Raw genomic sequence first — 26355 nt, 5'->3', positions numbered from 1 at the left:
TTAAGCGGCCCGACCCCATCCCAGTCCAGTTGCTCAGATAGCACTCTGGGTCAGCGCAGACCTCCAACCTCTGGCTAAAACCGTTACCAAGGCACCCAAACACCCACCGAAAACGCCGTCTCTTTCGTCCAGCGCGTCTTTGCTGCCTGCTTCCGCTTCTCACGTGATCTCTGGGGGTGAGGTCCTCGCGGAGCCCCGCCCCTCCTCGCGTGGGGATTGCGTCATCTTAGGTGTCCACAGAGCTGCCTATAGAGAATTCCGGAGCCGCCGTTACCCTGCGTCCTCCCTTTCCGGGGAGGGGTGGCTGGCAGGAACACGCGTCTTACCTGGCGAGGCCGCCGGGGGCGCTGTTGCCAGACTGCTTGCTGGCGAGCCTAGATTCAGGCAGCGTGCTGGACAGCCCCTCTTCTTGCTGGGGGCCTCTCCGAGGTCCCCGGTCCTCACGGTGGCTGCGGCGGCGCGCGGTGGGCACTTGGCCGGGCGGAAAGAGTCGTGCCCGAGGAGTTTCCGGTTCCTGTGTCAGTTCTGAGGCGCCGCCGCAGGAGCCGCCGGAGCCGCGATGCCTAAAGGAGGTGAGAGCGGGAGCGCGTGTCCCGAGGGCCTTGAGGGGCGGCCAGAATCCCAGTCCCACTGTCCCCTCAGCCCGCGATGTGTCTCGGAGAGCAGCGCAGAGGGCGGGCGTCCTTGTCGGCTGAGGGCCAGGGCTGGGCCTCGACGCCCAATTGTTCCGATGTGGAAACTGAGGACCGTGGTGGCCTAGAGCCACTCCTTCAGGGGTCTCAGGGGTCCCAGAGGCCCTGGTTCTCCCCGGCACCGAGGCTGGATCGGGGCGCGCTTCTCCAGGCCTAGGGCGTCTGAAGTTTTCTCTCGCTTCGAGGCTGGCCGGGGACTGAGTCACCGCGTCCCGCGCCTGTGACCGGGCCCGCCTGCCTCGCGTGTAAAACGCCGGCCCTCTCGGGCTCCGGCCGGGCCGGGCCTTTGCCGAATGAGCCTTAACGGGATGCTCTTGGGCCCGGCCGACCTGACTGTGACGCCTCTCTCCGGTAGCGGTTCCATGTGTGCCTTCGAGCCAAGTCTCTTAACCTCCCTGTGTCTGTTTCCTCACTTGTCATGGGGATGAGAATTGTACCTGCCTCGTAAGCCTGACGCGCGAGGCTTTAGCCAGGTAATCGGAGCTCTCGACAGGATGCCTGGCAGCCGCTAAGGGCCCAACAGATACTAAGCATTTTTATTTGTAAGGCCGAGAAGGTAGAGAGTCCGTGACTCGGTTTGTTGAAGACGGTCCTCCGTCCTCTTTCCCCTGAGAGTCAGTAGTCCCCGGCTGGAGTCCCAGCGGCGTCACTGTCTAACTCTGTGGCCTTGAACACAGCTTGTTTTCCGCATCGGGAACACTGGGTAGTGGCTCTTTGCTCAGAGCCGGGGTGGGAGTCGGAAAATGATGGAACAGACGGAGTGCCTGGTTAGCTCCTGGCCGGGAACAGCTGTTCCGTTAATAGTGGCAGCTCATGTGTCAAGTTGGTTAAAATGCACTCGGTGCACTCAGCCCAGGAACATCTACCTGGAGCTTTTTCACACCTAAGTGACCTTCTGACTCTACTTCCAGAGATAATGAGATTGACAGAGCTGGGTCTGTTCAAATCTGTTTCTTTACTGATTTATTCTGGAGCTGGGGGAGCCGTGTACCTTTCACGTTCCTCAGCATGAGCATCTGTGAAAGTGGCACTAACAGTCCTTTCAATCCAGAGTCCTACTTAATGGATACTTTGGGCCAGAATTGGAAGTTATCATTACAAAATGTTTAATAGGAATTCGTAGCTTGGTCTTTTGGCCTGTGAAAAGCTTTGTTGTTATAAGGTACTGATGAGTCAATTTCCGACCCCCGCATGGCAGTAGAGCTGCCCTGTAGGATTTTCTTGGCTCTAATCTTTACAGAACCAAATCTCTGGGCCTGTTTTCCTTGGTGCTGCTCGCTGGGTTCAAACCTCCAGCCTTTTGGTTAGTGGTCAGTGCAAACCTGTTGTGCCACCCAGGGATCCTAGAAAACGTGAAGGTGTTTTTAAAAAAAGTATAAAATTCACCAAGCACCTAGGACTGATTTGTTTCCATTATGCTAACTGGGAAGCATTTTTAAAACCTCGAAGAATTTCTGTAAAAGTTACTGTAAAGCAAGCTCATTATCACAAAGCCAGGTGTGCAGATGAGAACCTGTAGTAACCGGTTTTGAGGAGTTACTATTGCCTGGAACATTAAGAGGGTGTTGGGGTTTTTTGTTGTTTTGTTTTTTAAATGGCGAGCTTGATCTCACAATAGGACTTTCATGAGCATAGACCAAGACGCCTCTGGGAGGCCAGGTAGTCATTAAAAATGGGTGATGTGGTCTGCAGCAGCCCAATTATGGCTCTGCAGCTGCTGTTTAAGAAATCAGGGGAGGCCTGAGCAGCTTGTGCTAATTACAGATTCTTTGCTGTGGGTGAGGAGCTCACTGGAAGTCAGGTTTGCCTCAGTTTCCAGAAGAGGTCCTCTGGTGGGAATCCAGCATCCTCTGGGGCCCACAGAGAACGTACCGCCCTACTCTAAAATTGGCTGATGGCTATGGCAGGTGACAGTCTAGTGTCCTGGCTCAAGACAGTCAGTCTGTAAAACTGATACTCTTAAAATTCTTACTCATGTTTTTAGCTTTTAGACTTTTGCTGTTGTTAGCTGGCCTCACGTCAGCCCCCGACTCATGGTGACCCCATGTACAACAGAAGGAAATGCTGCCTAGTCCTGCGCCATTTAAATCTCTTGGTTTCTAAAACAAACAGGACCGGCAGTTACTCCTACACCCTAGATTTGTACTGAGGATCAAATGAGCCCAGGGCTGTGACAGAACATAGCAAGTAAAAAGCACCATAGTGGCGTGGGGTGCATAAATGTTACACGTTCTCAACAATTGCATCAAAGCTCACTACGTTGGGATTTAGCCGGTCGCCCCGTGCTGTGCCCCCTCCCCAGTGCTGTCCCCTTGGGTCTTATTTGTGGAAACCCACATCCTGCATAGTTTGGTGGTGCATCAGGAGGGTCACATATTGCTCTTGTGTCCCTTTGCACACATAGGGGAGGAGAAAGTGGAGATATTGGGTGGCACTTGGCTAGGGGCAGGTGAGAAGAGCAGCCCATGCAGGATGCATCCCTCTGGGGGTTGGGGCAGTCACAGAAGCTGCCTCCCTTCCACCTCCTAACTGCTGATCCTCGCGCAGGAAGAAAGGGCGGCCACAAAGGCCGGGCAAGGCAGTATACAAGCCCCGAGGAGATCGACGCCCAGCTTCAGGCTGAGAAGCAGAAGGCCAGGGTGAGTACATTTCTGTCCAGGCCATGCCAGTGGTCCCGGGTGGCCCTTCCTCTGGCCCCCAGAGCAACCAGGCAAGGGCCACCCATCCCAGGGGCAGTGGGCAGCAGGCGGGAGTCCCAGAACAACAAGCGACAGAGTTCGGGAGCCATCCTCTGACTGGACCAACTAGAAAGAACTTTGTTCACTTGGCAGGTGGTGCTCTAGTGGATTGGTTTTTAGTCCTGTGCTCTGGGTGGGAACACAGAGAAAAGGACACAGTTCCTGCCTTCTGGGGGCTCCCCCTCCTCCAGGCTCTGCCACGCTGGGGTTCGAGCTCCCAGCACTCTCACTTTCCTGTTCCTGCCACGCAGGACTGCCTGCCACGTCCCCACAGGCAAAGAGCTATTTTTTTCTCAAGACCTTGTTCGGTGCACCTCCTCTGGGCCTCTTTCACTGCTGCAGCCTCGCCAGCCCACTGGCCCCTCTGATGTAGTAGTTCCCTCTACTTTTTTCAGCCCTTCGCTAGGACACAGGATGTTTCCTTCGTTGCCGGTGGTCATGTCCCCTCCACTCACTAGATCTATGCCTGAATAAGGGCACAGGTGACACGGGCAGGGCCAGATGAGTGGCACAGCTCATGCCCCAGAAATGGAGAGGAGGGGCCACATCTTACTGAGGGGTCAGGGTGGGTCTTGTGGAGGAGAATGTGGGCAAGTGCTCAGAGGCAGCAATGACAGGAAGGAGGGAGAATTGAACAGAGGCACTGAAGATCAGAGGAAGGACAGAAGGTTTTTGTAAGAGACTTTGAGAGGAGGCAAGACAGGTGGAGGGAAAGGGCATGCCAGGGTGTTGTCTGGGAAGCCCATGCAGCAGGGCGTCTATGAGGGCAGGTCGGGGTGGCTGGTGCCAGTGGCAGTGTGAGTGGACTTCCCAGGGAGAGTGAGTACAGTTTGGTGCATGCATGCCAGGCTGGGCAGTGGGCAGGGAATAGCCACTTGCCTGAGTCGTGCTGCCCCAGAGAGGAGCTCCTCACCTAGGCTGGCTGCATGAGGGCCTTGCTAGACTGAGCAGCCTCCAAGCCTGGAATGAGTGAATAGACTGCCTCGGCCCCTGGTCCATCCCCTGGGGCCAGGGTCGCAGAGCAGGACTCTTGTCAGATGTGGTCCCGGCCTTCCAGTGGCTTGATTTCTCAAGGTACACAGTCTTGAGGGTAGTTGTGGTGGGGATCAGAGTCTTGGGGGTTTGTTTTTCATTTTTGATTTTGCAAGGTTGTCCATTTCTAAAACAGGAAGAAGAGGAACAAGGAGAAGAGGGTGGAGATGGGGCTGCAGGTGACCCCAAAAAGGAGAAGAAGTCTCTAGACTCAGACGAAAGTGAGGAGGATGAAGATGACTACCAGGTATTTATTCCCATGGGGGCTGGACTCATCCATTCAGTGAACATTTCTCAAGTGCCTGGTTATCACCGTACCCAGTAGTAGATGTGACAAGGTCCTTGCTCTTAAGGATTTACATTGCAGCAGGGGACATAGCCAATAAAATAAACTCACAGAATAATTTCTAGTGGTGGTAAGTATGCGAGTAAAATGGGTTCTGATAGAGGGTGCTTGGAGAAGTGGTGTTGATAGGAGGTGACTTTTAAGCTGACATCTGAAAAACAAGGAGGCAATCATATGGAAATGGGCTTGCAGAACAGTCAAGTAAGCCAGACCAGCAAGTGCAAAGGCCCTGGGGGCAGGAGTAAGCTTGGCCTGTTCAGGGAACAGAAAGGGGCCGGTGGCGCTGTGGCTTAGTGGGTATGGAGTAGAGTGTTGCTGATGAAGAAAGGTGGGCAAGGGCCGTGGAAGGAGTTTGAGTTTTAGTGTAGTATGCAGCTGGTGGAGGCCTTGAAGTGGGAGAGAGATGCCTGATTTTTTAAAAAATGGTATTTTATTGTGTTTTCGGTGAAGGTTTGTACAGTAGTTTAGGTTCCCATTCAACAGTTTCTACACGTGTTGTTCAGTGACATTGGTTACATTTCTCAAGATGCGGAAACATTCTCGTTATTTCCATTGTGGTCGTTCTGTTCCATTCTGGTTGTTCTAGTTTCCCTGCCCTCTTACATTCCCATCTTTGTTTTAAAGTCATTGTTGACAGCTGATTTGTTTTTAAAAGATCCCTTTGGCTTCTCTGGAGATGCGTGCTAGGGCGTTGAGTACAGGAACAGGGAGATGGCAGCAGTCATCCAGACTAGACGTGGTGGCGTGGACTGGGGTGGTGGCAGTGGCAGTGGAGATGAGTGGACAGATTCAAGACATCTTTGGAGATAGACTTGTTGGGGTTTGCTGAGGTTGGGTGTGGAGTTGCAGGGAAGAGAGGAATTGGGTGGTCCCTAGGATTGTGGGAAGGAACAGGTTTAGGGGTGAGTCTTGAGCTCTGTTCTAGATGGGTCATGTTTGCAGTGTCTGGTCGGTGGAGAGATATAAATATGGAGCTGCGTTGGAGGTCAGCATCTGGTGCTCTGTAGAGTGCTCAGGTTGATTGGTGTTTGGAAGTGTCTCTGTGGTCGCTTAAAGGGGGAAGCTAGGGCTGGCAGGGCCCAAAACGTTGACCAAACCTGCCAGCTGTTAAGAATTTGTGTTCTCATTCCCTCCTGAACTTCCCCTGGGCGGGGGGAGGGGGGAGAGGGCAGGAGGTATGGGCACCAGCTTCCTGGGCGTCTCTGGAAACCCATGTGGGCTATGGATCCGATGGCTCAATCTCAAGTTGGCGTTTCCCTCTTCTCATCAGTGGAGATGGGTGGGGATTGGAATTGGTCATGAGGACACACGCCCTTGGCCCACCCATCCCTGGGATCCAGCAGGTGCTTGAAATAGGTACGGAATCCCATGGAAAATACCTTTGGGGAAAAGCACCCTGGCTGAGAGCTTATGAATGGGGCTTGGGTTTGCCTCTCATCTGCCGTTTACTTCCTAGTTGGCCTTTGCCAGGATAATTATCCTTGAGCCTCCACTCTGTCGTCTCCAAAGCTGGGCTCATAACCCCCGCTGCTGGGCCAGGCATGGGCCGGGCTCCCATCACACACACCACATCCGCACTGTACTTGGGGTCCCTGCACCTAAGTGTTGTCCCCTCTGTGAGGCCCAGGTCCAGCATCCTGCTGGGTAGGGCATGGCGCGAAAGTGTGTTCCCATCCTGGTGGGATGGTGGGAGAGAGTGGCCCTGGGGGCTCTGCAGGACCTACACTTCTCCAACGGCCACCATCTTATCCGATCCTAGCAAAAGCGCAAAGGTGTGGAAGGGCTCATCGACATCGAGAACCCCAACCGGGTGGCACAGACAACCAAAAAGGTCACACAACTGGATCTGGACGGGCCGAAGGAGCTTTCGAGGAGAGAACGGTAACGTCTGCTGGGTGGGCCCGTGACCTGGGCTCTGCGGTTCCCAGAGGCTAGGTGAGGGCTCTAGCTGTGGTGTTCATTTGTTTCATCTTGTTACCCAAAGCCCCTACAGCAGCTTCTTTCCTCCTCTCCCCCTAAAAAATTCACCAACAGGAACGTGAAGTCAGGGAAAATAGAAGATTAAGACCTGAGCTTTGCACTTGGAGTAGCTGGCCCAGGGACACAGTGGGTTGGCCTACGGTCCCTTCTTCCAGAGCACCCCTGCTCCAGCCTGGGCTGACCATTCCTGACCTGCGTCCATCTATACTGCCGTGGCCACAGGGACTGGGGTCTGTGCTGTCCAGAAGGCAGCCCCAGTTGGCTGTCCCAGCTCTCTCTGAGTCCCGTGTGAAAATAGAGCTGCAAGTCCCTTCTCATAGGTTGTGTGAGAATGAGACCATGTGCCTGCTCACAGTCGTCCTTGACAGGTAGTGACCTAACCTGATGGCTATTAGGGGCCTGACAAGGGGCTGAAGGTGCTGGGGAGAGCAGCCGGGTTTCTCTTCTGGCTGGACTGCTAGGTTTTAAATCCACTTCCCAACTGTGCTGTCCCGACTACACCGTGGCACCAAGGGAGCTGTCTGAAAACCCCATGGGGAAGGCCTGTGAGCTTGGGGAATGAGTGGAGGCTGCTAAGGAGCCATCTGCTCCTTCAGTAGCTTCCCTTTTGGGATTGAGCCCCCAGAACCCCAACGGCCTGGGCTGGTGCTGGCCTTCCCCGAGCAGAAGGGCTCTAGTGACACCAAACTCTGCCACTTAGCCGCTGTGCTGCTGTGGACAAGTCACTGCCTTTCTAGGTCTTAGTGTCCTCACCAGTAAAGAGGGATCCTGTTGGTACCCTGTCCTTTAGGGTTGCCAGGACAATAGCTGTCAAGGCCAGTACCGTGCCTGGCACTCTAGTCTTCACTGGGATCTGCAGAGCCTCCGGGCAGCCTCGCTCATAGTTCCACATGCCTCCGTGGTCTCCTGGGCTTGGAGCTCTGAGGACCAGACCAGCACCACCTGACTCTGGACCTCCCTCCCTGGGAGGATCTGCTGGGCTGACGAGTGTTGTCTTCTCATCTTTAGCACATGGCTTGTCCTGCGTCTCCCCGGCAGCACATCTTCTCATCCCATACCCTGGTGGCTATGCTTTCTCCCTTAGGCAGGCTTACATGCCTTGTTTGTCCTTGTGCCCTAGCTGTGTCTTGCAGAGGCCTCTGTGTGTCCAGGCAGGGCTCCTACTCTGTTCCAGCACTTGGCCCTTCAGAAACCCATGGAGGTGGAACCTTCCTGTCTCATACCATGCAGGGCACCCACTCCAGTTCAGAATCTCAGGCTTGCAAAGAGCTCCTTAGAGAGCGATGGATTTGCCTCACCACTTCCCTTGCCTAGTGGTGTTCAATCGCTGACACCTTCGCCCTGGGCCAGTCTGGCTTTTGTTCCCACAGCCCCACTGATGGGGCCCCACCCCCTTGGGAGGCAGCCTCTTGTATATGGGAGCTTCTCTGGCTGAGAATGGCCATGTCGCATTGACCTGAGATAACTGTTGTTGTTGCGTGCCATTGAGTCGGTTGTGATTCATAACAACCTTATATACAACAGAATGAAATGCTGCCCAGTCCCACACCATTCTAATCTGAGATTAGATGTGTCAGTATTCCGATCATGGTCCTTAACCATGGCTTGGGGCCACCTGCACCGTTTTTTCTTCCTTATGGAATGTGGTGTCTAGTGCCTTTGTTCTCCTGGCCATCTTCTGTGGATATGTAGTTCGCTTGTCTTGGTCCCCCTTTCTCACCATGGACATCAGGACCTAGTCATGAAAACTCTGAATGTCATCCCCCAAGCCAGACATCGTCCTCTTACAGGCTAAGGCTCTGAAGGTCACAGGTGCCAAGCTCACCTCCCCACCCATGTCTTCCATCTGAGGACATTGAGTGCACCATTCAGCCCCTCCCCTTAGGCACACATGTGCGCAGGTTCCAGCTCTTCCACTGCTTGCCTGGTGAGTGTCCATCACACAGAGGGCACATACAAGCCAGGGCCCTCCCCACTTTGGCCCTAAGCCTGAGTCCTTGGCCTTTGTTCTGGCTCCCACGTCCAGCTCCGCTAAATGGTGGGGAAGATGTTCCCTTTGACACCATTTTACCCAAACAGAGAAGAAATCGAGAAGCAGAAAGCAAAAGAGCGATACATGAAAATGCATTTAGCTGGGAAGACCGAGCAGGCCAAGGCTGACCTCGCCCGGCTGGCGATCATCCGGAAACAGCGGGAGGAAGCTGCCAGGAAGAAAGAAGAGGAGAGGAAAGGTAAGTTCTGGGCTGCAGGCGAGACGGATGACTGCTCGGGAGAGGCACAGACGGGTTGCTGACTGATGGACACGGTTCCCAGCAAGCCACCAAGTCCAGCCTCAGTGTCCTGTCTGTAAACGGGACTGTGTGAGGAGTAGCGTGATCAGATGGCACCTTCTCGTGGTTCTGTCAGGTGGGCTTGGGCATTCCTGCCTGCCATCTCCCAGAGTGCTAGGAGGGTCTGAAGCGACATGGAGCGCAAGGTGGTTTTGAACCTTAGCAGAGCACTGTCAACAGTGGTCACTGGCAGAGAGAAGCCTCAGAGGCTCATGCACCCAGTACAGACCTTCAAGGCTAGAAAGTTCAACTGAGGTCTCTGGTGCCTTGTGAAGCATGGAGTGCTGCCTAGGATCACCAGTCTGTTGAAGGGGCCTGGTGGGTGGGGTGGGCTGGGTACAGTCTGGTCCAGGTGCCCCTTTCCCCATGCTCTGCCTTCATGCCAACGGGAGGTAGTGGGGGGCTTCCCCCTAGGTCCAGGTTGGTTATGGCAAGTTGGTATAGTTTATATAGGAGGGATCAACTCACAACGTTCCATGAATCCCAGCCTCATGGAATCCTCTCCACAGTCAGAGCGAGGAGAACCCTAGTGATCCTGCTGTCCTGACTCCTTACTGGTTTGAGGCAACAGGCCCAGAAATGGGAGCTCAGTTGCCCAGGGGCATTTCCGCTGCCCCAGAGGTTCCATGTTTATCCCAGCTCCCATGCGGGGGATAACATGCTCTGCTTCACAAGCCCCAAGGAGGAAAGGATTTCACCTGCAGCCATTTGAAGGTGTTGATTTTAGATGTCAGAACCTGTGGGAGAGGTGGGGATTATGGGGTTCTGCCTGGGAGGTGGGCCAAGAAAGAGTTTCCATTTATCTGGTGGATTGTGGGTCAGTGGGCCTTTGTGGAAGGGCAGCTGCCAATAAGTTTGTGGCAGCCACACAAACATGTCAGGAAAGTCTGGACGCCTAGATCCCAGGGCGTCCCTGGAGTCTTGGCCTCCTCTGCCAGCCGAGCCATTGCACAGAATGTTTCCTGAGGCCAAGCAAACTAAAGCTCCGTGGCTCTGGGGGTCTGAGCGCGTGTAGGGGTGGTTTGGTTTGGTTTTAACTCCTCTCCTTCCCTTCCCTCCCCTTCCCACCCCTCAGCAAAAGATGATGCGACTTTGTCAGGAAAACGAATGCAATCGCTCTCCCTGAACAAGTAAAGTTGGCCGCAGGGGAGAGGAGATACCGGGGGCCGGGCCGTGCTGCCAGGACCTCTGCCAGCACCTCTGCGTGCAGCCCGCCCTGTGCCCTGGCGCCGCTGCAGCAGCCCCTCGTGGCTGGGAGCCCCCACTGTGGCCTGGGGCCTCCTCTGCATCTTGGCACAGAAATCGTTTGGGGGGATGGTGGGTGGGAGGGTCTGGGGGGAGGGAGCGGCTGCTATCTTTGAGACAAGGATGCAGGAGAGCATTTCATATGTAACCATTTGAACGTTTGCTGTTTTTAGAATTCGGAGCCCTTGGTGGGTATGTGGGAGGTGGGGTGAGAAGAGCTGCCATTCCTCCGGTAGGTTGGACGTTAGTGGGCGGTTGCACCCAGGGTGGCTGACCAGTTTGTGACAACCAGCCCCAGTCTGTATTGCCTGGCTGCTCACTCACAAGAGCGGCTGTCCTCTGGGAGCCCGTGCCCTGGGCCCCTGAGGGTCCCGGCTCGTCCCTGGCCAGCCCCAACTGAGACTCTCTGCCCTTTCTTGCCCCCTTCCCACCCACCTGGCCAGGGCCCATTTTTAACCCTGCCCATCAGTCATTTCAAGAAACCTCTTTACTGTGCGGCACCCAGGCAGAACACGCTCCACAAATTCAACTTGTATATTTGGCAGATTAAAGTTGACGTTATCGTAATCCTTGCCTCAGGATCATCTTTGGGCCCCCTATGCCTGGGCCGTTATCACCCAGCAGGGCATGGTGTCATTCTTCAGGCAGGCCTGCCTGACAAGGTTCTGGGCGCATGCCTAGTTCAGGGGTCCGGTGACACTGAGAAGCTTGCTGAAAGAGACCTCAGTACCAGAGCCAGCCCCTCGCTGCTTTTACCAAGTAGGGACCCGGGGCCAGAAGTGCCACAGACCTGTGCATGGCCCACAGCAGGGTTCCCTTCTTCCTATCCTTTGGGTGCCCAAGCAGCTGCCTTCCCCTTGGGGACGACCTCAGGACTTGAGTGGTAGGAGGAAGCATCCCAGTGGCTGATGATACCTGAGCCATTACCTCACCTCATCCTTACCGCCCCTGGAAAATGAGTTTAGCCCTCAGACTTGAGGATCAGTTTTGTTGGCAAGTGGCCACCTATGCTCATGCAAAAACCAATCCCTCCTCCCAAACACAGACAAACGTGTCTGCAGTTACATGTTTATTATCTCTGTATTCTGAAGCAGTTCATGACCAGCATAGTGATTCGGGGGCGTTTTTTACATTTCTCTAAGAAAAAGGCACATGTTCCTTCAATAGGTAAGAAAAGTCCCCCCACCCCCATTCCTGAGGGAGCAGCCCCGTGGGTGCTGGGTGCTGGCACCCTAGGAACATTCAGCAAAGCGACCCTTAGCCTCATCTCCCCTTCTCCAGCAGCCGGGATGAGAGTAGCATACTCCACGGGTCATTTGATCTTGAGGTCCTTCAAAGCTGACTCCAAGCTCTGGAAGGAGACAGGCAGAGGGGACAGGCTGGTCTCAGCTGTCCTATAGACAGCCCACCCCCAGGGACCTGGCCTAGCAAAGGACACAGAACCTGGACCTGGGTTTGAGTCCCAACCCTAAAGGGAGGTGTCCCAGAGAGCATCAAGGCCACTTGACAACCAGCAGCAAAGCCAGGACCCAGACCCAGGCCCCCTGTTCCCCATTCCTCCTGCAGAAGTGAAGGGCAGGGCGATCCAGGGTGGACCTTGAGGGCCTGCGGGGAGCCCTGTGGGCCTCACCTTCACATCCCAGATGCTCATCCCACCGTCCATGCCCGTCGTGCAGAACTGGGAGCACTTGGCCTTCCCCCCGGTGAGCACCGAGATTTGGCTGCAAAGAGGATAGAGGGTCACCTACCCAGGCTGCCCTCCTGGAGCACCCAATGAGATGAGGGTGCCCCACCAGGAAGAGCCTGGGAGGTGGGCTGGCAAGGCCTCAGGACAGGCTTTAGAGACTTCTTGGGGGTGAGCAGTGGTGTGAGAAGGGCTGAGGGCTCCAGGAAGAGGGCCCATAAAGGCCTGAGCAGGAGCGCCAAGGAGGACAGTGTGTCCGGGGACTGTGCAGTGACCCAGAAAATGGGAGGATGCAGGAGCTAGTTCTGAAGGGCCTTGAACTCCGACCAAGCGTCTGAATTTTACTCTGAAGACGACATTGGGCTGGGGGCCACGGAAAAGTACCAGTCTTGGCACACTTTTCCCTCTGATTCACTGCGTGATGGACCCCGCCCCAGCCGGGGTCCTCACGAGGCTGCAACGAGACCCTCGAGCGCCCGGGCCCCGCCACGGGGAGCTCGCTGCTCAGTCTGGCCACGCCCTAGGACCGCAGGCCCTGCCCGGCACTTCTCACACATTGGTCTCCTAATTACAAAGCTGACTGCTCTACCACCACCTAAGGATGTTTTTATGCAACCGAGAGATCACTCCCGCTCCCAGGTCGGGTCCCTGCCTCTCCGGGCCCCGCCCCTCCCAGGCCCCGCCCTATTCTGCGGGGAGAGTGGAGCCTGGCCCCGCCCCCCCGACGCTGTTCTTGAACTGCGAGTCGGCCACGGCCCCGCCCACCCCCGCGGCCCCGCCTCCCCGACGCCGTTCCTGCACTGCGAGTCGGCCACGGCCCCGCCCACCCCCGCGGCCCCGCCTCCCCGACGCCGTTCTTGTACTGCGAGTCGAGCAAGGCCCCGCCCACCCCACGGCCCCGCCTCCCGACGCCGTTCCTGTGCCGCGCGTCGAGCACGGCCCCGCCCACCCCCACGCCGTTCTTGTACTGCGAGTCGAGCACGGCCCCGCCCACCCCCGGCCCCGCCTCACCTGACGCTGTTCTTGTGCAGCGAGTCGAGCCCGGAGCCCGAGGACGCGCCGCCCTCCGAGCTCGCCTTCTTGTCGAGGTTCTGGAAGCGCTCGCGGGCCGTCATGCCGCGTTGCGAGCTCTGCTTGGGCACGTCCAGCCTCCCCCCGAAGCTCAGCGTCCCCGCGGCACCGTCGTAGGTGAACAGTACCGGAAAACAGTCGTGGCCCTGCGGCGAGGTGGGCGTGCCGTTGGAGCGCAGGCGCAGCGCCACCATTCCCCACGGGGAAACGGAGGCCGAGGGGGTGCGGCGCCGAGGGGATGGATGCGGGACTGCGGTGGGGCTCCCAGGAGTCCCGATGCAGCTCAGGGACCCGGGCCGCAGAGAGGGAGAGCCCCCGACCCCAGATGTATAACAAGGGCTGGATGTTGGGGGTGGACACCAAAGACTGCATCTAGGGGCTGCCCCCTCCCGCAGCAAGATCAGCGTCTAGTTGAGGAAGGAGGAAAGTTTGTTTGGAATTCTCCTGGGGGCCCAGGCACCTTTGTGTCCTGCCCACCTGGTTCCACCTGTTCTAGAAGAGACACCCTCCATTTATGTTTGCTGACTGGTGAAAATGGACACAGCAGATAGTGAGCAGGGGGAAGGGAGGGCAGTCACTGGTGGTGCTCACCCAGAATTTCCAGGTCCCCTTTCTGGGCACAGAGTGGAAGGGTAGAACTGCACCCTCCCCACCCTCACCCTCAGAGTTAGGTGTGGCCACGTCATCTGCATTGACCAATAAAGTTTAAGTAGGAATATCAGGATCCAGGGCACGAGTGAACACCTCCCTGTCATGGCATTTGGGGTGGCATGTTGGAGACAAAACTGCCATCTAAACTGAGAAGAGCCCCCTCGCAACACCTCCGCTGGACATAAAATGTAAGCAGGAAAGGAATCCTTAGTGTGTTAACCACCGAGATTGGGGTTTTTGTTACTGCAGCAAACCTGACCTATCCTGACCAGTGCAAATACAGACACGGGTGGATGGCTGGAAGGAAAAGAGGAGAGGGAGGAACCCGTGGAGAGCTGGATGAGCATCTTTTGGGCTTGCAGGGAACCCTGCTCTAACTGGATGCCGCCTCTCCCAGTCCCTGCATCCTTACCGCTGCCACCAGACTGTTCTCTGTGATGAAGGTAACGGCCAGCAGAGGCAGTGTTTCAGAGGCCAGGGTTGCGACACTGATTGGGAGAGAAATGTCAGCCACACTCTGCCCCTCTTCCCACTCTGCCTTGGTACCCTCCTTCCCCCGTCAACCTGGATGGCCTCTACTTACGCCATCTTCTTCTCAGCATTGGCCAGACACACGGTGCTGTCATGGCTGACCCAGGCCACACGACTCCCGCTGGCTGAGAAGCAGACACCGTGCACCCAGCCGCAGCTACTGCTGGACTCGAACATCAGCTCCCCAAAGGGCATCTTGGAGCCCCACGGTGTGGGTGCCGGTCGCTCCTCCACCTCCTTGATGTAGGCTGAGAAGATCCTGCCAAGAGCAGCAAAATAGGGGGAGTTACTGAGAAGTCTGAGAAGGAGGCCTCCTGCTCAGACTGGCCACAAATCACTGGTCTAAGAGTCCATGGTTCCAGACCTGGGACTGCCATGACCTGTGTCAGTGCTTGGACAGGTCTGGGCCTCTGTCCCCTTTGTGCAAGGGGTCGGGCTAGGAGGTCTCCCTGCTCAAAGTCCTGGCAACTCCTAGGGCCCGTGGGGACCTAATCTGAGGGCTGACCATTGACAGCCAGCATGGCCCCCAAGGGGTGCCAGGTCCCCATCATGCTGGCCTCTGCCTTCCATAGCAAGCCTCTAGGACGCCTCTTCTCCCTCCCACTCTCCATCATGAACCAATCCTGCCTGACCCTGCCAGCACTCCCCTCCACACCCCTCACTGTGACATACGCCCTCCTCCACACTCCTCCAGCCACCACCCCGCCCACCATCAAAGCCCCAAGAGATCAGCAGAGGACATTTTCCTCACTGTGCCCAGGGCCTTTGAGGGGGTTGCCAGTGCTGGTTACAGCCCCATTTCCCAGGTGGAGATCCAGAGACCCAGGGGGGCCATCTGCCTGCAGCTATAGCTTGAAGGCTTAGAGTTTGATAGCCAAGGGAGATTCATGGGTGCCAGGCCCAGGTGAATAATGCTAAACGGCAATTGGGGACTCTGCGTTCCAGTGAGTAGTCATTCATACTTTAGTATGAAATAGCACACGCATTCATTTCCCTTCACACAGGAAACTGAAGGGGTAGGGATTCTAACAAGGCAGGAGAAGAGGGCCTGGAAGGAAACTATCTGACATTAAGATGTGAAAAGGGATACATCCTGCTAAGACTCTACTCCCACGGGAGGGAGGCAGGACACGAGGATAGTCCTTTCCACAGCAAAAGCTCACAGGACACTGGACTGAGGCCCCAGTTACCCTGCAGCAGATCTGGTCCGGGAGGCAGGACTTGGGGCTCTCAGGACTGGGCTTTCCCCCCACCCTCCAGTCACGGGGCTCCCGTGTTTATGTCAGCACCCCACTCTGCCTGGTGGCCTCACCGGCACTTGAAGTCACAGGAGCCAGCAGCCAGGAGCACATTGTTGGGGTGCCAGTCCAGGCTGAGGACGGTGGAGCGAATGGGCTTCTTGATGTGTTTACACACCCACCTGCAGACAGCAGACAGACAGGGGCGGAGAGACACAGGGGGGCATCCATGGGCCTCAACACCCCAGGGCCCCCAAGGGCCCTACAGATCACCCATGTCCCTCAGGGTAGGCCCCCGGGCACTCACAGCCCTGGTTCAGGCCCATGATGTGCTGGGTCCCTTTGTCTGCCTTGGTGTCCCAGGAAGGTACACATGGTTAATGCATTTGGCTGCTCACTGAGAGGCTGGAGGTTCAAGGCCACCCAGAGGTGCCTTGGAAGAAAAGCCTGGCAATCTCCTTCTGACAAATCAGCTATTGAAAACCTATGGAGCACAGTTCTACTCCAACATACATGTTAACCTGGCGACAACTGGTTTCCTGGTTGCCTCCTTTAAACCTCACGACAACTCAGCAAACGAAGTCACCAGTGACTAAGTCACATAGTTCCTAACTGGTCATGCTGGATTCAAACTCAGGTCTCAGAATCCAGTCGGTGGTCTCTGCCCTCAGGGACATGGGAGAAGACTGAGCTGCTGGGAGCTTGTGAGTGGAGCCCTGGAGTCAGATGGATGCTTTGGGCAGTGAGTGACTTTACCTTGGCCTTAGTTTACTCATGCATAAAGTGGGGACAAAGCTGCCCCAGTCCATGGGGTTGTGGGGCCAGTGTGTGCAGAGCTTGGCAGATGCCCTGCAGAGGCAGCCCTGGACTGGGGCCGCCCAGGGACTGTGGAGCCCCTCAACTTACAAGGCCTAGAGAGGACAGACCTCCCCAGAGACATGTGACAAAGGTCCCAACGCCCAGCCACTGCTTTCTGGGGCCACTCTGGCCTCTCCTCATCTTGGTCTGCAGTCCTGAGCTCGGCCAGCCTGGTCCCTCCCGGCCCGGCTCTGTCCAGCCCAGGCACCCACCAGTCATTCTCCTGCTCGAAGTAGCAGACGGAGATGACCCGGGAGCCGCTGCCCACAGCAAACTTGTTTTCCCGGGGGGCCCATCGCACACAGCGGGCGGCCCGGTTGATCCTCAGGATGACCAGTGTGGGCTTCCACACGTGGCCCTTCAGTGTCCACACATAGGCGTTGCGGTCTGTGCCGCAGGTCACGATGCGGTTACTCTCGGGGGCCCAGTCGATGCCTGCAGCAGGAGGGAGGGGGACACTAGCCTGAAGCTGCTGTATTGAGTAGGATGGTTTGGGTTGCAAGTAACAGGATCCTCATTCAAAGCTCTACCGTGGCCGTGTGGGAGGGGCTCAGAGGCCGCAATCTGCACAGCAAGCACGTTTTTTTACTCAGGTTCAGTGTTTACTGGAGTCACTCTAGGGGGTGCTACTTGAGCTTATTGGGGGGGTGAAAGCTCTCCCAAGCCATCGCCAAACATGCTAGAAGGCAAAACCAAGAGACAGAAAAAAAACAGGTCCTTGGTAAAGCTGTTGGATCTTCTCCTCTGAAGCCCACACACCTCTGAGATTTTCAGTCACATGAACCAACACATTCCCTTTGTAACTGAAGCCTGTTTGAATCAGGGTTGTGTTACTTGCAACACAAACCATCCTGCTTAATACGGTGAGTGGGTAGATGGCCCCAGCCAGCCCTCCTTCAGCAGGGTGCTCCCAGCCAGCCTGACTCACCTGTCACCTGCCCGTTGTGCTCCTTCAGCTCATGCACCTTGACCCACTTGGCCCCGCTCTTCTCATAGATGTGCACCTCGTGGTTGTTGGGGCAGATGGCGATCTCTGCAGGAGAGGGGCTCAGGAATGCATGCCCGGGGCCCCACACTCCCCCACGGCCCACCTGGGCAGCTCCTTGTCCTTCACCACTAAGTGTTCCGCCTCTGCCTTGGAGGAGCCCCCTGAAGCCTCTCAGGCTCTGCTGGGTCCCCTTTCTGATCCCCGCTGGCCTCTGATGCCCCCACAGCAATCTCCTGCCCACTGGGACCTCTACTCATTCCCCACCTAGGTGGGCAGCTGCCCGGCTACTGCTCTCCCATCGGCCCTCTCCTCACTCCACTCCCACCTCCTACTCCCCCGTGTCCCCGAACTCCAGCCACTGCTGACCCAGGCACACCCACCTAAGGGCCTCTGCCTGCCAGACCACACCTCCTGCACGGCTCCTGCCCTTGCCTCCTTTCTGTCTCTGCGAATGTCACCTCCCATAAGGGCATTCCCTAAGACAGTGCCTCCTCCATCACCTTGCATGGTTTCTTGGTTTCTTTTTCATAGCTCACATTGCTACCTAGCACTAAGTGTTTATGTCTTCATTTCCTGCTGGCCCCCTACTAGCCTGGGAGCCCAGAGAGCAGCGGCAGGGCTGACCTCACACCTCTACCCTTCAGCACCTGCTGCTCCTTCCCCTGCAAGGCCTGGTCAGCTGGCCCTGCTTGCCCCCAGGGTGTCCATTCACTCCCTCCATGAACACTCAGGGAGTACTCTCCTAAGCGAGGGAGAGGAGGGATGGTCAGCCCCTCATGAAGTCCATGCGTCTGGGCACCCTGCTGACCCTGCACACAGGGCCAGCCCGGAGGCTGCAGCTCTGTAGATGGGACTCCCGGCTGCTCTAACCCACAGGCAGTGCACCCAGGAGGTGCCTACTTCTTCCAGGGTGCCCAAGCCTGCCTCCCACCCGCCCCCACGGCCCAGCAGGCACTCACGGGAACGGTCCTTGTTCCAGGCATGGCAGCTGATGGGCTCCACCAGGAAGCTGTGGTAGGCCATGGCGCTCCTCCTGTGCCCAAGAGAACGGGAGTCCCAGTCAGCCTGACCCTGTGGAGGGTAGGCCTGGCCGACCCCTGCTCCACACCAGAAAGCCCCTCGGTTTCAGAGAAGGGTCAGCAGTTTGCAGGGAGGGTGGCAGGGCCAGCTCAGTCCTGTCCACTCTCTCCGTGGACCGTGGCCTGGCATGTTGTTCCCTCCTGGGGCCTCAGTTTCCCTCCTCATAAAAAAGCTGCTCCCACAGGATGTCTCTGAGGCTTCAGGGAACAACAGACTGGACCTGGAGGGGTGAGGGTGCTCCCATGAGTGAGGTGATGAGGTGTGGCCGGGATTGTGAGCCAGATATTCACATCGTTCATCCATGCCTCAGTTTCCTCGTGAGTGAATAAAGTCCCTTTATAGGATTAGACGAACCAATTCCTGTAAGCCACCTAGAAGGGTGCCCAGCACACAATACTGCTCCTGGAGCCCTGGTCTTTCCATCTCACCCCCATGCTGAGATGGGGTGAGGTGGGAGGGGAGGCAGTGGGTTTGCGGGGACCTGTGCGTGAAGAGACAGGTGGACACACAGACATATCTGATTCTCAGTCTTGAAGACCCACTTGTTGCCCCTGGGGCCAAGGTGCCCAGGACTGGATCCAGCCTGAGGGTGGAGGTCTTCAAGAAGCCGCTGGGGTGGCCCCATGTAGGTGTTCATGAAATGGCCGCTCTCATTCCAGGCCTAGCACTAGGCCGAGATTTATGTTTAGAAGACACACAGGCTCCTGCCTCAGGCCTTCGCACGGCCGCTCCCTGGGCCAGCAGTGCTCTTCCCCAGGGACTGCACAGCTCTCGCTGCTGTCATTCAGGTCTGTGCTCAAAAGCCACCTTCTCGGCGAAGCCTTCCCTGACCACCTGACACGAAACTGCAGCCACCGCCCACCTCAGTATTCCCACAGGCAATTACCACCTGATGTGCAGAGTGGGACCTGTAAGAGCTGGAACGCGATGGGACTGCCTTGTTCTCCTGGGTCTGGCAAGTTTTCTGCCTTTGGCAGTCTTATCCCTTTTTTATCATTTGCTTTAGTGGAAAATACTTATTTTCCTCCTCTGACGGGTTTCCACCTCAGAGCTGCCGGCTTTGAAGGTTTTACTGTATTACAGTGGACTTATTTTTGCCTGTTCCCCTTCTCCCTCTGCTGGAATACAGTAAGCCTGAGGAAGCAGACTTTTTTATCTGTCTTGTTCACGTCTCTATCCCCATTGACCAAATGCCCCGTAAATATCTGGTGAGCAAATTTCTTTACTGCCACTACCACTCAGAAGAGTAAATAAATTCTCAATTATAAAAACATATAAAAAAAAAATACCATGTAACATTTCTTGAATGCTTCTTACTGGCTAGGCTCAATAGTAAGCTCCTTGTTATGGACTGAACTGTGTTCTGCAAAAAGGGCACGTTGAAGTCCTAACCCCTAGTATTCATGAACATGACCTCGTTTGGAAAAATACCCGTTGTCGTCAAGTCGATTCCAACTCAGTAGTGACCCTATAGGCCAGGGTTTCCAAGGAATGGCTGGTGGTGGATTCGAACTATTGACATTTTGGTTAGCAGCTTTTAACAACTGTGCCACCAGGGCTCCTGTTTGGAAACAAGGTCTTTGAAGTTGTTATCAGTTAAATTAAAATGAAGTCACACTGGAGTAGGACCTGATTCCCATCTGAGTGGTGGTGTCCTTCTAAGAGAGACACAAAGGGAAGATGGCCATGTGACAAGGAGCTATGTCATCTACAAGCGAAGGAATACCTGGGGCTACCAGAAGCTGGGAGAGACAAGGATTTTCCCCTCGAACACAGCCTGTTGACACCCTTTCAGACGTCTAGTCTCCAGACAGTCAGAGAATGCATTCTGTATTTATAAGCCCCCTACTCTGTGGTGCTTTGTCACAGAAGCCCAGGGCACTCAGAGGCCGCACATATCAGCAGCCCTGGGCCTGGAGGCAAATGCTCCAGGTCAGCTGCAGATAACCAGCATGACAGAGCCACCTGCTCAGTCACAGGGCCATCAGGTAGGGGGGAGAACTGACTTGGCGGCGGCGGCGGGGGCGGGGGGCAACCAGGACCCAGAGCCCTGAACACTAGAAGCTGGTGCTGCCCTGTCACTGCCCCGCTCTAGCAGGCAGCCCACCACACTCCCCTCAGCAGGGCTGCCTGATCAGGCTGAGCTCACCCGCATAGCTAGCATGGGGGGCCCTATGGGAACCCTGGGGTCTGTCTCCTCCCTCATCACGGTTCCATGCAGGCCCCTACTGGGAGGAGCAGCACAGCATGGCCTGAGCTGGGCCCAGGCCCGGGGGAGGGACAGAGTGGCCTTGGCCAGGGCTGCAGTTTGGCCCATTGTGCAGCCGAGAAAGCTGGGGCTCAGTAATCAGCTGACCTGAGGTCACACCAGAAACCTTGCATGGCCTGATTTCACGCCATAGAGCTCACTGCCTGGTGGGCCCTGCTCACCGCAGATGCAAATCACCTGCTTCCACTTCCAGCAGGAAGTCTGGGGAAGTTAATTCCCCCACAGACACACATACATGCGTGTGCACACAGACATATGTGCATGTATGGGGCAGGGACCAAGCCTGTTTCCCCAGTGCCTAGAACAGGGCGCTGAGCAGGGTGTACATTTGCCAAGAAAGAAAGCACACACAAGCATACATAGCCTGCACCCAGTCCGCATGTGCACGTTCAGCCTGGCACACACATAAGCACGCTGATGTTCCCACACATTTGGCCTTGCACACATACATGCACAATGCTCCCACACGTACATGTGTGTTGGCCATGCACACACACACACGGATACCGTTTCCACATGCACATCCGTGTCCCACCTTGCACACACACGGCACACTGCTCCTGCCATGACTTCCTCTCTGAGCCTTTCTCCTTAAAAGGTCTTTTTTTGTAAAGCGAAGGCCCCGGAAGCGCTGTCTCAGCCAGGGGCCCCGATCAGTAGCCTGCTGGGGGTTCCCCTAACCACTTCCGGTACGCCTGGACTGTGCCAGCAATAGTCGAGCTTAACTTGAGCTGGTTCATTTCTCAGGAGTGGCATGCGCCAGACCCATCTGACCGCTGCACTTTGCTCGTCCACCCCGTCCCGTTTCCCCGGGTCGCCAGTGGGGTAGGGGCAGCACTGAGCCCGAAGCCCATTTCCAGGCCCCAGCCCAGACACTTCTTGGCTCCTGGACGCCAGCTGAGACCTCTCCCCTCAGCCCCAGGTGGTCCAGAAGGAAGAAGACTTTGGTATAGCCTGGGGCCCCCCGGAGCCGGAACTCTGGGCCCTGAGCTGGTTGGCAGAACCTGACTTCCCAGCATCAACTGTCCCCAGGCATAAGAGTAGCCAGCCATGGGGCACACTATGTTGTTCTCATGATGTTCCAGAGTGCTGGGCTGTGAAGACAAAGAGGCTGGGCCTGCCAAGGACAGCAGTCCTCACGTGCCACCAGGTAATGGCAGCTCAGGGGACTTGGGAAGCCCTGACTGCCACTTTCCCAGACCTAAACGTTCTCAGGTGGGGGGAGGAGGACTGGTACAGATGGCCAAATGCAGTGTGACAGGCAGGAGGAGGTTGAGACCCATGCCTATCAGCCAATCACACTTTAGCATGAATTCAGAAAGAAATACTTCCTAGTCCACTGAAACTCCTTAAAGGGCGCAGGGGAGAAGGGTGAAGGGGTGGGGAGAGAGGAAGATTCATTTCCCCTTTTTCTTAACTTCTGTAAAGCAACTGAAACCAGCAGGGCCTCAGAGATAACTCCCCCAATCTCCATATCTTACAAATGCTGAGGAGGGGCAGAGGGGAAGCAGAGAGGTGAGCAGCTTCTCCAGGCCACCGTGGCCTCTGCAGCAGGGCCAGGAATGACTGGGACTCCAGCCTCCTGACTCCAGGACCATGGGATTGTTCTGTGTGATCAGACCTGGGGAAGCAGCCTGGTTTGGACCACCATTCTGCCCCGGAAGCCTTAGTGGCACAGTGCCTAAGAGCTCAGCTGCTAACCAAAAGGTGGATGGCAGTTTGAATCCACCAGCTAGTCCTTGGAAACCCTATGGGGGTAATTCTACTCTGTCCTAAAGGGTCGCTATGAGTCGGAATCAACTTGCTGGCAACAGGTTTGGTTGGCTTGTTTATCTTTTTGGTTACACTTAAATATAAGTTCCAGGAGGGCAGGGGTATTTGTATTTTGTTCACCAGTGTAGCCCAGCACCATTTAGAGTGCCTAGCACATAGCAGGGGCTCCATAAAGATTTACTGAATGTGGCTGAATGAATATATCACACTCTTTTTTTTCACGTCTGTCTTGGGGATGTTCTGTAAGGATTTTGTAAATATTTATTGGGGTGTCTGTGTTCAAATCTTTTCCTGATACAAATGATCAGGATTGGGTCCATGGTCAAAAAACCTTGGAAGCCTCCAGACTACAGGGTCCCTTCAGCAGATTCAGAGGAAGGATCCAGCTCCCCTCTACAGCAAACTAGGCAAAGGCTCGGGCTGCCCAGCCAGGGAGGACGCCCTTCCCTCCTTACACTGTTGGGTTCAAATCCTGGCGCTCTCCCTGCTGGCTGGGTGCACTCAGTTTATGCTTTCTCCACATCTTTAGCCAGAAAAGGCTGGGCTGAGCAAAGCATAGGCTCTGGATCCTTGGCTTTGCCAGGCTTCTCTGAATCCAGACATTTGGCTGTATTTGAAGCTAAACCAAGCAGGAGCTAGCTGCCTGGAGCAAGCATCTGGGCTCTACCAGAGCTGGGGAAGTCCCCGCCCAGCTCAGCGCTCAGAGAGAACTGCCAGTAAACCCTTTTGCTAGTGCTAAGCACTTACTCAACTTCCTGTTGTGTGCAGGAGCCGGGTGTGGAGCAGCCATCTCCACACCACACAGACCAGCCAACTCCTCCTCCCCAGCTCTGCACTGGAAGTCCTACGAACCAGGCAAAGTCAAGAAACGCAAACGAAAACATTCATAAGGCACCATAAAGCACCGGTTACAGCAATCCAAATAAAACAAAAATCAAAAACACATAAAACTTAGTGCTGGTAGGGCTGTGGGGAAATTGTCACTTCAGTTTTTCTGAAGAGCAGTGTGATGACCCTCAATTTAACAACTGAGTGATAACAAACAGGACAGAATAACATTAACCAAAACTTAAAAACTGTTAACGTGGTTTGGTTGCATTAATCCATTCTGGTGCTAAAATACAGCCAGTAAGGTTTTTTTTTTTTTTTTTAAAGCAAACACATTCCTAATAATGTTCTTTATAACGGTGACAGGGTGGAAAAATCCAGATGACAACTACGGAAAGAGTGATTTGTGATATTAACAAGTTGGGATGCTATTCAACTATCAGAAAAGATTATGTACCAAGTCACATGTAATAAAGTGACTTTACTGGCATTTGTCAGGGACTTTCAGAGTTTACCCAGGACTTTCAACATCCATTCTTTTACCCCCTAAAGCAAGCTTGAGAAGTGATTTTTTCCCCCTAAACTTTCATTCTGTACAAAGGAAACTTGGGCTCAGTGAGAAAAAGCAATGATTTGCTCAAGGCCACCTAGCTGGAACTCTCACCCCAAATTCGGGAGGTCGGGTTCACAAGGGCAGACCTTGTCATGGCAACAACATTAATAATGGCACACGTTCCTACTCTGTGTCTGGCTCAGGATTTTACACACATTGTTGCATTTAACCTCACAACTTGAATGTCCATTTTCCAGATAAGGAAAGTTGAGGCCCAAGGAGGTTAGGTTTCTTGTCAAAGTCATTAGCCAGTTGAGGAAGGAGCTGGCACACTCACCTATGTCCCCGGGCCTTCTGATGGGCGCTTTTAACCAGTGAACCGCCCTGCACGCGAGGCAGGCGGAGCCTGGGGGCAGCTTTAGCCTTTAGTCATTGTTACTATTACTGCCACCAGTCTGGTCCCATTCGCCCTGCCCCAGCCCCAGCCCCGGGAAGGGAGCGACCGCTCGATTCGTTTAGAAGGGCCGGCCTGCGGCGGGACCCCTCAGGGGTGGAGGCGGCTGGGGGCCTCAGACGGGGCGGGGGCGCCAGCTCATTTCCCGGCCGAGCGACCCGGAAGGCTCGAGGATGGAGGGGAAGTGGCTGGGCGTGGGCCCGCCCGGCCCCAAGTAACTGGGGGCCCGGGAGCCGGGGATCCGTGCCTCGTCGGGTCGGGGAGCCCTGCGCGCCCCCGCCCCGGCCCCGCGCCGCTCCCCTCCAGGAGCCCCTACGCCCGGTCACCCCTGGGCGCTCTCCAGACCCCCTCTCCCTTAGCCCCGAGCCCCCTCACCTCCAGGCGAAACCCCTGCGCCCCTGCCTGCAGCGGGCTCCTCGCCCCCATCCCCTGCCCCTCACTCTCCGGGGTTCCGCGAACCTCTCCTCTCCGAGAGCCCCTCCTTCCCGTCACCTCTGGGCGGCTCCCCGACACCCTCTCTCCCGGCCCCTTGCCTGCTGACCTCCAGGCGACACCTCCGCGCCCCTCGCCTCCTGGAGGCTCCTTGCCCCCGCTCCCAGCCCCCTCTCCAGGCGGCGCCCCCTCGCCCCCTCCTTCCTGGGTCCCCGCGCCCCTCACCTGCGGGCGCCCCGGCCGCGGACTCTGGGCAGTCGACGCGCCGAGCCAGCTCTGGGCCCGCGCGTAGCCGGAGCCACTTCCTCGTGGGCGGGGGCGGGCCGGGGGAGGGGGCCGGTGGGACTGGGAGGGGCGGGGGCGGGGCCAGGGGCGAGGCCAGGTCACCAACAGCTCCCGGCCCCGCCCACCCCCGGTTCGGGAGCGCAGGGCCGGCTCCGTCCGTGGCGTCGGGGCCCGAGGCGCCCAGAACCGACTGCGATCGCCCCTCCCCGTTATGGTGGGGAAACTGAGGCTGGGAGAGAGGGTGGTGGCCTGAGTAGCAGCAGGGCGGGAACCTGGGGCGGTGGGGGAACTGGGCAGGGCGCACGCCTCCGGATCCCCCAGGGAGGACCGCGCAGGGAACCCAGAGCCGCGGCCGCCGAGCCCGGACGGCGGGCTCCTCGAGCCCTCACTAGTGACCGAGCAGCCTGTAGGGTGTCTGCAGGCCTCGGCGCCCAGCCTGGGGAGGGGACATCCCTTCTCTGTGTGGTGATCCCTTTGCGGGTGCTGGCCCCGCAGGTGTGGCCACGACAGCCCCCGGCAGCCCTCCCAGTCCGTTGTCCTCACCACAAACCACCGCAAACCGGGGTGCTGGCCCGGGCAGGGGTGCGCGCCAGCCTCCCCCTCCTCCCTCTGATTACAATTCTAACTTCTTGCACAGCAACGTGCTTCACTCTTTTAAGTAGGTGAGGGGGGGCTGTCCTTGCAGGCACATAAATTTGGTCTTGGATCAGGTGGTCCCCAGGGGTCTTCCCATCCCCACCCCCTGCCTCATCAGTGGTCAGGAGGCCAGGCAGATGGAGGAGACCTTGGCGAAAACCCTGCTAGGTTGCACCTCCTCAGGCATCTCTCTCGGGCCCATCTCACCCCAGGCAGCCAGGCAGCAGCTGATGGTGCGCACCTGCACAGTGAGCACACAGTAGGCGCTCAATAAACCTCAGCTGAAATTTTTATGACCATGAGCCCTCCCGGCACTGAGGGGACACTGAAGGGCTGCTATCCAGGGTCCCCATCCTGCTGTTCTTGCAGCGGTGGCAAAGCCGGGAGATGGCTTTAGTTTAAACAAAACTGTTTCACATGGTTTGTGCTGGCATCCCCCATGGCGACAAGTGACACTGACGTTGCTTCCCTGGCTTCCTGTCTACCCCTTGTAGATGCCCAGGGAACGACCCCAGGTGGGACTGACTTGGTGGTGTGCCCTGAGTGGCCTAACCCAGTTCCTGAGCTTATGACCTAAGACGGCCAATCAGAGCAAAGCCCAGAACTTCTGATGGATGATGGAGGGGTAAGAAGCCCTTTCCTGTCTTCTGGGTGAGCTGCA

At 56.4% G+C, this 26355-nt stretch overlaps 3 protein-coding genes across 4 annotated transcripts; 2 read left to right on the top strand and 1 right to left on the bottom strand.

Moving 5' to 3' along the window:
* Positions 1-407: 407 nt before the first annotated feature.
* On the top strand, positions 408-10437 carry PDAP1 (PDGFA associated protein 1). 2 transcript variants are annotated; one of them, XM_049903546.1, is made up of 6 exons: positions 409-572; positions 3240-3331; positions 4599-4709; positions 6568-6689; positions 8868-9019; positions 10194-10437. In XM_049903546.1, exons 1-6 carry the CDS (start codon positions 560-562, stop codon positions 10250-10252), a joined length of 549 nt encoding a protein of 182 aa, XP_049759503.1. In that variant the 5' UTR covers positions 409-559; the 3' UTR covers positions 10253-10437. The 2 variants fall into 2 exon arrangements, with proteins under 2 accessions (XP_049759502.1, XP_049759503.1); XM_049903545.1 differs by lacking the exon at positions 10194-10437 and having other exon boundaries at positions 408-572; positions 8868-10187.
* A 982-nt stretch (positions 10438-11419) lies between these two features.
* Positions 11420-25095, bottom strand: ARPC1B (actin related protein 2/3 complex subunit 1B). Its single transcript, XM_049903544.1, has 10 exons — positions 24999-25095; positions 18344-18417; positions 17325-17429; positions 16609-16831; positions 15613-15720; positions 14353-14559; positions 14182-14257; positions 13059-13264; positions 11994-12084; positions 11420-11714 (listed from the first exon to the last, which is right to left on the bottom strand). Exons 2-10 carry the CDS (start codon positions 18405-18407, stop codon positions 11676-11678), a joined length of 1119 nt encoding a protein of 372 aa, XP_049759501.1. The 5' UTR covers positions 18408-18417; positions 24999-25095; the 3' UTR covers positions 11420-11675.
* On the top strand, positions 20417-25957 carry LOC126087547 (basic proline-rich protein-like). Its single transcript, XM_049905072.1, has 6 exons — positions 20417-20452; positions 24367-24555; positions 24701-25272; positions 25380-25464; positions 25554-25640; positions 25907-25957. Exons 1-6 carry the CDS (start codon positions 20417-20419, stop codon positions 25955-25957), a joined length of 1020 nt encoding a protein of 339 aa, XP_049761029.1.
* Positions 25958-26355: the final 398 nt, after the last annotated feature.

This window comes from Elephas maximus, chromosome 12 (genome assembly GCF_024166365.1).
Source record: "Elephas maximus indicus isolate mEleMax1 chromosome 12, mEleMax1 primary haplotype, whole genome shotgun sequence".
NCBI classification, from domain to species: domain Eukaryota; kingdom Metazoa; phylum Chordata; class Mammalia; order Proboscidea; family Elephantidae; genus Elephas; species Elephas maximus.
Note: the sequence above shows the minus strand (reverse complement) of the source record. Positions and strands in the feature narration are given on the sequence as shown.

Excerpts from the sequence above, each read along its gene's own strand:
- ARPC1B (XM_049903544.1), bottom strand. The coding sequence starts at position 18,407 with ATGGCCTACCACAGCTTCCTGGTGGAGCCCATCAGCTGCCATGCCTGG. Across the intron at positions 14,560-15,612 it reads TCCTGTGACTTCAAGTGCCG|GATCTTCTCAGCCTACATCA; the intron begins GTGAGGCCACCA and ends TGCTCTTGGCAG. Across the intron at positions 11,715-11,993 it reads TGAGCATCTGGGATGTGAAG|AGCTTGGAGTCAGCTTTGAA; the intron begins GTGAGGCCCACA and ends GTCTCCTTCCAG.
- LOC126087547 (XM_049905072.1), top strand. The coding sequence starts at position 20,417 with ATGACAGAGCCACCTGCTCAGTCACAGGGCCATCAG. Across the intron at positions 20,453-24,366 it reads CTCAGTCACAGGGCCATCAG|CCCCAGCCCCGGGAAGGGAG; the intron begins GTAGGGGGGAGA and ends GCCCTGCCCCAG. Across the intron at positions 24,556-24,700 it reads GTGGGCCCGCCCGGCCCCAA|CCCCGAGCCCCCTCACCTCC; the intron begins GTAACTGGGGGC and ends CCTCTCCCTTAG.
- PDAP1 (XM_049903545.1), top strand. Across the intron at positions 3,332-4,598 it reads CTGAGAAGCAGAAGGCCAGG|GAAGAAGAGGAACAAGGAGA; the intron begins GTGAGTACATTT and ends TTTCTAAAACAG. Across the intron at positions 4,710-6,567 it reads AGGATGAAGATGACTACCAG|CAAAAGCGCAAAGGTGTGGA; the intron begins GTATTTATTCCC and ends ATCCGATCCTAG.